The sequence below is a fragment of the Budorcas taxicolor genome, chromosome 20 (assembly GCF_023091745.1).
Source record: "Budorcas taxicolor isolate Tak-1 chromosome 20, Takin1.1, whole genome shotgun sequence".
NCBI lineage: Eukaryota > Metazoa > Chordata > Mammalia > Artiodactyla > Bovidae > Budorcas > Budorcas taxicolor.
Genome location: NC_068929.1, coordinates 70646985 through 70657519, shown reverse-complemented (window position 1 = coordinate 70657519; position 10535 = coordinate 70646985). Strand labels below are relative to the sequence as shown.

General features: G+C 54.4%; 1 protein-coding gene across 1 annotated transcript in view; it reads left to right on the top strand.

The window, feature by feature from the left end:
- The first annotated feature begins 8481 nt into the window (after positions 1-8481).
- Positions 8482-10535, top strand: part of ICE1 (interactor of little elongation complex ELL subunit 1) — a 69508-nt gene continuing 67454 nt past the window's right edge. Inside the window, exon 1 of the mRNA XM_052659138.1 lies at positions 8482-8571. Within this exon, the coding sequence (XP_052515098.1) occupies positions 8488-8571 (84 nt within the window). The 5' untranslated portion in view covers positions 8482-8487. The remainder of the gene's footprint in view (positions 8572-10535) is intronic.

Genomic DNA, 10535 nt, shown 5'->3' with positions numbered 1-10535 from the left:
CACCATCACAACTCTTCAGAATTACCCAGTCCCAGGGAGAAGGCAATGGCAGCCCACTCCAGTACTCTTGCCTGGAAAATCCCATGGATGGAGCAGCCTGGTAGGCTATAGTCCCTGGGGTTGCTAAGAGTCCGACAAGACTGAGCGACTTCACTTTCACTTTCAGGGTTGCTGAAGCCGAAGCTCCAATACTTTGGCCACTTGATATGACTCATTGGAAAAGACCTTGATGCTGGGAAAGACTGAAGGCAGGTGCAGAAGAGGGCAACAGAGGATGAGATGGTTGGAAGGCTGAGTTTGAGCAAGCTGTAGGACCTGGTGAAGAACAAGGAAGCTTGGAGGGCTGCAGTCCATGGAGTCACAGAGAGTTGAACATGACTCAGCAGCTGAAGAAGAGACCAGCTGGTGAGGCTGGGAAACCCTGACGTGGAGTGAGAATTTGCAGTGTGTGAGGCTGACGCCCAGTGCCCCTCAGAGCAGGGCCCAGCTGGGACCCAGGCTTAGAGGCAAGCTCACAGGTGCGTGAAGACACTTCCCGGGATGGGACTGAGGCCACCAAGGGGCAGTGTTGTGTCAACCTTGAGTGGGGCTCACCAGACCTCATATTTAATAACCATGAAAAGATGATGGTGAAACATTGTTGAACACACATGCCAGTTCAGGAGATGTTCTGGTTATATTAGCGAGGATGGATCCCTTTAAATAGTGACAAGAAGGATGCTACGTGCACAGAGGCCACGGGGATCACAGGCATAACAGGTCATTCCCAGAGTCGTTCCCCAAGCGCTCAAGGATACAGGCCAAGCTGGCAGGGACTTCGAAGACCAAAGCTCAGCTCAGAGCAGACACTGAAGAGGGAGGGAGGGAAGGTGAGGCCCTAGGGAAGGCACAATAGGGAGTGGATCCATCACTGTCTCCATAAAACACTGGGACACGGTATGACTTGCAGCAAAAATCGGGGCAGAGCGTTTCATGTGCCTGCTACGGAGGTGCCCGCAGGACTCCAGGGTGAGGACTGAGCCAGCAGTGGACTGTGAAGGACCGAGGGGAGAAGGGAGGCTCCCGCAGCTCGTCCAGCTGGGAGGACAGCCTCCCCGGGCCTGAGGATGCTGCGTCCGCACTGGCTTTGATTCCCATGAAGTGGAAAAAGGAAGCTTGTCTCAAAGGAGCACCACTTCCCTCAGACCGTGTCAGCCAGAGACCCTTCCTCCCTTCGGACCTGCCCGAAAGGATCAGGGGTCAGAAGGCGCCACGGCGGCTTGTGGTGGCCTCTGTCTTCCCTCTCTCACTGTGCGTCCAGCCTTGCTATCACCGGTGCTGGGACCCACTGGCAGCCTTGAAGTGCTAACAGGGAAGGCTATTCTTATCCAGAAATGTCCTGGTGGATTTGCCCTGGTGACTCAGGCGGTAAAGAATCTGCCTGCAATGCAGGAGACCTGGGTTCGACCCCTGGGTCAGGAAGATCCCCGGGAGAAGGGAATGGCCACCCACTCCAGTATTCTTGCCTGAAGAATCCCACGGACAGAGGAGCGTGGCGGGCTACAGTCCATGGGGTCACGAAGAGTCAGACACGACTGAGCGGCTACCACAACACAGAACGGCCTCAACAGAGCTCTCCTCGTCCTTGGACTGAGCGGTGGCTCTGAGAGAGAGACAGGTCCCCAGGCTTCTTCCAGGAGAGAGCGCTTCGCTTCAGGTGACACGTGCAGGGGTGGGCGGAGCAGACCCCTGGAGCGCGGCTGTGCCTCCCGCCAGGTCTCCCCTGCACAGGCCTCCTCTGAGCTGTCCTCTCAGTGTGGCCCTGACCCCCGGGCTTCAGGGCTCATCTCTGGTGGTTGGACCTGAGGCAGAGTCTTGTTGTCACTTGGATCAGGAGGCCCCACCCTGGGTACGGGACCCCGGAGACGTCTGATCATGCTCCCCATCTTCCACGTTCCCCATCTTCCACGTCCCCCACGTGAGATCTGCCCACCCTGCCTGCCTGCAGCTAGAGTCCTGTCAGGATGCTTTAGCCAGGACCCCTGCCCCCACCCCCGGAGGCTGGATGTTTTCTCTTAGAAACGCTCCACCGCCTGCCCCACCCTCACCCCGCCACCGCCCTGCACTGTGGCTGCAAATCCCCACCTTTCCTCTTGGTTGCTGGCCTGGGGCCCAAGCCCTCTCCCCTGCCGCAAAAGCCCGGCAGGGCTCCTTGCGCCTGTCACCAGGGCATAAATAAAGGCTTTGCTGTTCTTTGTCAAGTGTCAGAAATAACATGTTTTTTTTTCCTTCGACAGTTAGAACAACATTTTGAGCCGTCCTTCAGAACTTTCCTGGGGTCACCCTGCAAGTTATCCCAGGGCTCCGTGGAGTCTTATAGTCACACCCGTAGGAGACAGGAGTGACCCACAACATGGGTGGCTGAGACCATGTGCAACCAGAATCACGAAGGGCCTGGACAGAAGGACAGACAGACAGGGAGGAGAGACGCGAGGCCTAGGATGAGAGCTTTCGGTGAAGCGAGAAGTCCGCCCACGATGTCTCTGGACTGGTCGGACTCTGGTGTCTCTTAGGAAGGGAGGACCACCTAGCGGGCTGAGTGTGGGAGCAGGGAGGACGTAGCTCTGTGCTCCAGGCGTGGGGGAGGGTGGACCATGGCAGGAGGCGAGGGGAGCTGGGGGCAGGTCTGGTTCCAGACAGGGAGGCGGCGGGGCCACTTTCTCAGCATGCTGCCCATTGTCAAGACTGACCCTCGCTCACAAGAGGACTGCCCCTGTTTGATGCTTTGCTGTTGCATCTTAGAATTCATCAGAAATTCTGAACAAGGGGTCTGGCATTTTCATCTTATATCTGGCCCCCCAAACAGTGTAGATGATCCTGGTGCTGGAAGGGGCCAGAAGTTACTGGGTCTGTAGGGTGGGAACTTTCAGGAAGCAAATCCTGGAGACCATGGAAGAGTCCTAGGTGACTGGGAGTTACAGCTGCCAGACGTTCACAAAATACCTCACACTCCCCTGCAGAGGGCTTTAGCAACCAGGAAAGTCCTTTACATTGCACTTCACCTGTATCAGCTGTATCAGTTCTGCCTTCCATTCCAAATCACACTTGTTTTAAAGCAAAAACTGGTTCTTCAGGTTTCTGAGTAAACTCGGTCTTCCAGGTCGTTGTTCAGTCGCTCAGTCCTGTCCGACTCTTTGTGACTCCATGGACTGCAGCACGCCAGGCTCCCAGTCCTTCACCAACTCCCAGAGACTGCTCAAACTCCTGTCCATCCCATCTCGTCCTCTGTCCCCTCCTCCTGCTGCCTTCAATCTTTCCCAGCCTCAGGGTGTCTTCTAAAAACTGGTTCTTCAGGTTTCTGAGTAAACTCAATCTTTCAGGTAAGACCCCTTGACTTAAGATGTAAAACTCATTCTTATCTGGCAGGCTGTGCAAAAACAAGTGTAGTTGTAGTTCATAATGGAAACTGGTGTTGGCCGCTGGTTAGGGAATGCTGGAAATGACATTTTTCCTCTCCCATAAGAATGGCCACCCCTGCTCTGTCATACTGTACCCCCTGATGTGAAGAGCCCACTCATTGGAAAAGACTCCAGTGCTGGGAAAGAGACTTCTTGATAGTCCAAAGGTTAAGAATCTGCCTTACAATGCAGGGGACACAGGTTGATCCCTGGTCAGGGAACTATGACCCCCAAGTGCTGCAAAGCAAACTAAATCTGCACACCAAAACTAAAGAATCTCTGCCCTGCAACAAAAGGTCCTGCATGATGCAACACAGATCTCGTGTGCTGCAATTAAGACCCAATGCTGCCAAATAAATAAATACTTTTTTAAAAAAGAAGCAAAGGCATAGAGCCCACCACTGATCCCTGGGGAAAACTCAAAAATCCCTCCCCACCCGGAAGGGATTGTTGCTGTTGTTCATGTTTGATTCGCTACAACCCCATGGACTGCACAATGGCTACCCTTCCTTCACCGTCTCCCCGAGTTTGCTCAACTCATGTCCATTGAGTCGCTGATGCCATGCAACCATTTCATCCTCTGTCATCCCCTTCTCCTCCTGCCTTCAATCTTTCCCAGCATCAGGGTCTTTTCCAATGAGTCGCCTCTTTGCATCAGGAGGCCAAAGTACTGCTATGCTACGTCGCTTCAGTCATGTCCGACTCTGTGCAACCCCACAGACGGCAGCCCACCAGGCTTCCCCGTCCCTGGGATTCTCAAGGCAAGAACACTGGAGTGGGTTGCCATTTCCTTCTCCAATGCAGGAAAGTGAAAAGTGAAAGTGAAGTCGCTCAGTCGCGTCCAACTCTTAGCGACCCCATGGACTGTAGCACACCAGGCTCCTCCATCCATGGGACTTTCCAGGCAAGAGTACTGGAGTGGGGTGCCATAAGTCATTAACATGGTTGGAAATTCCATTTAGGTCTAAACCAGAGACAGGGAAAGACAGACATCTTGTGGGCTTATGTTAGCATTACATCACAGATGCAGAAATTAGCACAACTTAATCAGATAACACCACGGAACTGCAGACTGCTAGAGTTACACACTATTCCGTAAGGCGCCTCTCAGGAATTTAAAAGAAGGAAGAAACACAGTTTATTTTGCTTGTGGATAAATGCAGCAGGTAAAAGAATAGCTCTCCATAAAGCAAAATATCAGAACATTCAAAGAACAAACAGCTTTCCATTCTGAGTTCTTGTGATATAAGCCTTGACTTCTAGACAAAATCTATTAGCCATTTCAGTGGAATCATGTTAATAAATTAAATAATCAATTTAATTAACCTTTAAATTTTGTTATTCTTCACAGCATTAACTTTGAGAAGCTACCAAGGATATGGGGGGTGCTGATGAGGGTGTGAGGCAAGAACTGAGGTTACTATAGTTGGATTCTCTCAATAGCTTCCTGGACTCCAGGCACAGGGGTCCCCAAAATCAGAACCAGAATCTAGACATCCCTCCAGGTCTTAGGACAGTCTGACAGAAAAACAGTTTTCCTTGGAAGCTTGATCAAAATTAAAAAAATTGCAAAAAAAAAAAAACAAACCCCAACCCAAACCAAACCTCTCCCCACCCCCCTTTTTCTTCTATTATTTTTTTATGTGAGTTGGATGGAGATATTATCTATTTTCCAAACTAGATGACACCATCAATAAACTGTGAATACCTCTTCACTGTATGGTAGAGCCTATGGGCTTGGCCTTGCCATTTTCATTTTACCTTTAAATTATAGCTACTCCTCTGTAAGGAAATAGCAGCTCAAAGAGATCACTTGCTTGAGAGTTTAAAGCCAGGTGTGTGGTTCCAAAGTCACTGCTTGCCATTTTCTGCATGTAGACATATGCTTGTGTGTCTCCATCACAACGACACAATGTTACTGTCGCTCAGTTGCTAAGTTCTCTTGGACTCTTCGTGACCCCATGGACTGCATGATGCCAGGCTTCCCTGTCCTTCAGTATCTCTCAGAGTTTGCTCAAACTTGTGTCCATTGAGTCAGTGATGCCAGCCCACCATCTCATCCTCTGCTGCCCCCTTCTCTTCCTGCCCTCAATCTTTCCCAGCATTGGGGGCTTTTCCAAGGAGAGGGCTCTGCGCATCAGGGGCTACAGTATGACACAGTAGGGGTGGCCATTCTTACAGGAGAGGAAAAATGTCGTTTCCAGCACTCCCTAACCAGTGGCCAACACCAATTTCCATTATGAACTACAACTACACTTGTTTTTGCACAGCCTGCCAGGTAAGAATGAGTTTTACATCTGTAGACGGTTTCTCAAAAACAAACAAAAAAAATGACATATGCAGTAAAGACCTGTATGTTCCCCCAATCCTAAAATACTTACTGTGTGGCCATCTATGGAAAGTTTGCCCACACTACATTACACAAAACAGACTGCTGCCGTTGGTCTTTTTCCCCCTTTGAATATCTTATGCGAAAGGTAGAAGATGGAACAAATGCACTTTCACTTCTGAGTGGAAGTGCTTATTATTTTTCACTTTCAATTAGCTGCAGCAAATCTGACTCACTCTGACATCCACGGAGCACCTACTGTGTACAGCACTTGCTGCTGCTAAGCTCCTGCTAAGTCACTTCAGTCGTGTCCGACTCTGTGTGACCCCATAGAGGGCAGCCCACTGTCCCTGGGACTCTTCGGGCAAGAACACTGGAATGGGTTGCCATTTCCTTCTCCAATGCATGAAATAGAAAAATGAAAGTGAAGTCGCTCAGTTGTGTCCAACTCTTAGCGACCCCATGGACTGCAGCCTACCAGGCTCCTCCATCCATGGGATTTTCCAGGCAAGAGTACTGGAGTGGGGTGCCATTGCCTTTGCACTTTGCAGTGTTTAAAAGGAAAACTCACCTCTAAGACATAAAGAACACCACTATCCAAGTCAAAATGTGGTATTAATAAAAAAAATTAGTGGTAAGGAACAAAAAGGGGCTTCCCTGATGGCTCGGCGATAAAGAATCTGCTTGTCAATGCAGGAGACACAGTTTCAGTCCCTGGGTCAGGAAGATCCCCTGGAGAAGGAAACGACAACCCACTCCAGTATTCTTGCCTGGGAAACCCCGTGGGCAGAGGAGCCTGGTGGGCTATAGTCCATGGGGTCACAAAGGAGTTAGGATATGACATAGTAAGGAAACCACAAGCAGACAAAAAAGGACATACACACTGTGGTCGTGGAGGTAAAACGTGCGGCCTGGCAGGACAGGAGGGTTACAGAATGCCACTCTGGCAGGAAGGGCGTTCCAGGCAGGTGCAGGGGACAGGAAGGCAGCAGTGAGTTCCCAGTTTCTGCAAGGGTAGGGATGTCGTGTAGGCGGGTGGACAGTGCAGAGCGAGCCAACGCTGGAGCATAAGCTGGTGCCTCCCTGGCTAAGATACCCTGGGCCGGGGAGGGGTGGGGTGGGGGGAAACATTTGAGGAGGGAAGCTACTGTTAAGACCTGTTTGTCCGAGGTTGGAAGGCAGACATGGAAAGTCATCAGGACCACAGGGGCTCCTCTCCCCTTTCTCGCTTCTCCTTTCACTTTTAACCCTACTCCTGTTTTCTGCACATCCCACAATAGCCCCTCGGACGAGTACAGACGTGTCTTCAGTGCCAAGGGCAGGTGATCTAAGCGACTACTGGACACCTGGTCCCTCCACTTCACAGCCAGCTTCAACCGCAGAGCGTGTACAAGCAAGGACAGGGATGCTGGCGTTTGGAGAGGAACACAGACTGCTTTCTTGAAAGTGGCGGGGGTGGGAAGGGTGGGGGTGGGTGCTGTTTTCAGTTTCAATTTCCATCCGAAGATTTAGGAAGGAGCTGATAGGGTCTGGGACGTCTCCTTAATGCATGCAGTTCTTGTATGGGACGCTAAGAATTCGGACTTCCTAACCAGACGTCGAGAAGCGACGTCTGAGGCTTCCGAGCAAGGTAACCGATGGCAACAAGCTGGGATCATCCAAAAGATTCTGGTGGCAGCGGATATCGGGGAAAACTTCGATTCAAACAAGAGGATGAGGACTTGGGTGTATCCGGGAATTGCTGTAAAGTGAAGATTTTCTCTTTTTTTCCCCCTTTGCAAGATATTTTAAAAACATTTGTTAGCAGCCGGCCACTGCCCAGGATTCGGCCAAGCGCTGTGCTTGGCAGGGCTTCCGGAGTGGGGGTGGGGGTGGGGAAGAGGCCGAGGAGCGCGGGGCCGGACGGCAAGTGGACACGGAAGGCGGGGGAGCTGTGGAGAAGAGAGTCGTCTGGGAAGAAGGACTGGTCAGCGGCGACGACGACAACGTCTAACTAGGCGAACCGCCCCCTCAGGGGCGCCCGCGGCGGCAGGAAGAACTGCTCGGGGTCTGCCCGGCGCGCGGGGGCCGCCGGGAGACGTAGTCCTCGGGTCTCCGCCTGGGCCCGGTCGCACTCTGACGGAGCGCGCCGCTCCAGTCAAAACTTGCGCACCGGCCCGTCAGCGTGCGGGGTCCTTCAGCGCCGGGAGGCGCCTGCAGTGACGTCACCTCAGGTCACCTCCCCCTCGGCGAGGGTTTTAGGTGTCTATCGAAAGCCGTCTACACAGCAAGCCGGCAAAGGAAGACTAAACGCTACACGGCGGAAGAGGGGGCCCGTCCGACGCCTCTCCGCCCTGCGCTGTTTCCTCGGGGCGTGTGCCCCCGCCGCCGCGGCGCAGCCCCGCGCCCCGTTTTCCCTCAGGCGGCGCGGCGGGCAGCCCCGCGCCGCGGCGTGGGGGCGGGGCGAGCCGGGGCGGGGCGGGGTCCTGGCTCGGCGGCGTCGCACGCTCGGGGGGCCGCGCCGGGTGTACCGTTTCTGTCTGCAGCGCCCGAGGTGGCTCTGGCTCGGAGAGCCGTTCGCCCGGCTCCACGGGGACCTCGGTGCACGGATGGGCCCGCCCGGACCCGGCGGGAAGCGGCCCGGGAGGGCCGGGCGGCCCCGGCGGCGTCAGCAGAGGCAGGACGGGGCCGAGGCCGCCGGCCCCTGAGGCGCGCGGGCTCTGCGGGCCCGGCGGCGGCACCATGATGCCGGGCGAGACCCATTCGGCGGCGCCGGCGACGGCGGCGGACCTCTCGCGCTGTCAGGGCTGCGCCTCTCTGCAGCAGGTGAGGCGTCTGCCCCTCAGGCCGAGGGCGCGGAGGGGCTGGGCCGGGCCGTGTGGGGCGCGGGGTGGGGGTGGGGGGTGGGCCTCGGGCGGAAGCCCCCCCTCCCCCTCCCCGTATTGGGAAAGGCTAGGGCTTCTTTGGTGGCTCAGCTGGTGAAGAATCCGCCTGCAATGCAGGGAGACACCCTGGTTCGATTCCTGGGTTGGGAAGATCCTCTGGAGGAGGGAAAGGCTACCCACTCCAGTATTCTTGGACTGCGCTGGTGGCTCAGCTGGTAAAGAATCCGCCCGCAATGCGGGAGACCAGGGTTCGATCCCTGGGTCGGGAAGATCCCCTGGAGAAGGGTAAGGCTACCGATTACAGTATTCTGGCCTGGAGAATCCCATGGACACAGGAGCCTGGCAGGCTACAGTCCATGGGCTTGCAAGAGTTGAACATGTTTTAGCGACTTTTCGCTGCGTTCTTCAGGCTTAGAATCTGGGATTCATTTCCTAGGTGCAGCGCTGGTGGAGGGGTGGGGGCCCCCCCCCCCGGGGTTCCCCACCCCCCCGGGGTTCCCTTCTCCAATCCCGGTGTTTCCCCCAAGACTGACTCCGAGGGAAATGAGTAGTGGTCAGAATGCCAAGGGAAGCTAATCTCTCCCAGGAGAAGGTGGTTGTTTTTTTACTGTGCTGGCCAGTCCTTCCGTATTTCTTGCTTGTGGGGGTGGTGGGGGCGGGTGCTCATGTGGCCTGCGGGTTGGCCAGGAGGGTCATTCGTCCCCGGAAGGCACGTGGACGCTGCAGGTCTCTGAAGTGTAGCATGGAGTGTGCGCGCCCCCGGCAGAAGAGGAGCTCCTGCCAGCGTCAGCCTCAGGCCCTGCGGAGTGCCCCTCCCCAGCTGGACTTCTCGCAGCCATCTGATGTCAGGAGTCTCTCTTTTTGCTGCTGTCATCAGTGTTTTTCGGTGGTAAAGTAGCTCTGTGCTCTGCCTGTGCCTGTGTGCGCAGTCGCGTCCAGCTCTTTGTGACCCCGTGGGCTATATGTGTAGCCCTCCAGGCTCCTTTCTCTGTCCATGGGATTTTTTTTTTTCCAGGCAGGAATATGCTGGAGGGGGTTGCCAGTTCCTTCTCCAGGGGGTCTTCCCAACCCAGGGGTCGAATTTGCGGCTCCCGCATTTGGCCCGTGGAGTTTTTACCATCCGAGCTGGCAGAGCAGCTGGTTGTAGTCCAGCGTGGTACTGACGTGTAATTGAATTACTCCTATTGTACCCGGTGTTCTGGGCACCAGGGACATAGTGGTGAATAACGCAGTGGTGACCAGAGCGTCTTGCAGATGAGCTGTGTGTGTGAACGTGAGACTTCGGAAGGCTTGAAGTGTTAGGAAAATAAGGGAGGAGTTGGAGTGGCGGTGTTTTCTCCGCTGGGGGCTGCCGGGAGGGCAAGTTGCTCTTGAGCTGGGGACATTCGGACACGTGAATGGTGAGAAGCAGACTGGATAGGTGTGGAGGAGCTCCCTAGGTAGAAGGTGTGGCAGGTGATCGGGTTTGGGGGTGAAAAGGGGCGAGGCGTCTGAGGAACCGGAGGAGCTCCGGCTGGGGCAGGGGCAGGGGCAGGGCTCTGTGAAGGCCGGAAGGAGTGTAGGCCCCAAGGCCGTCGGAGAAGCTGAGGGCTTGGGGCTTTGTTTTTCTAACAGCATCCTCTGTGAGCTGATCCCGAACATTTTAAGGGCTGGGAGCAGGGAGGGACAGAAGAAAGTCCTGCCCTGGCACTCTGAAATAGAGGGGGAACAAATGGGAAAGTCAGTGTCTGAGCTGAGATGTCTCATGGAGGCATTCATAATGTGGTTTTGTTTTCCCCCTCAAAACCCAGGTCCATGAGGGAAATTCTCTTGAATCGTTTGTAAGTTGTGTTTATTCTCTGGGCTGTTAATTCACTCAGCAAATTTTTTGATCCCCTGCTGTGTTTTAGGAAGTGCAGTTACAGC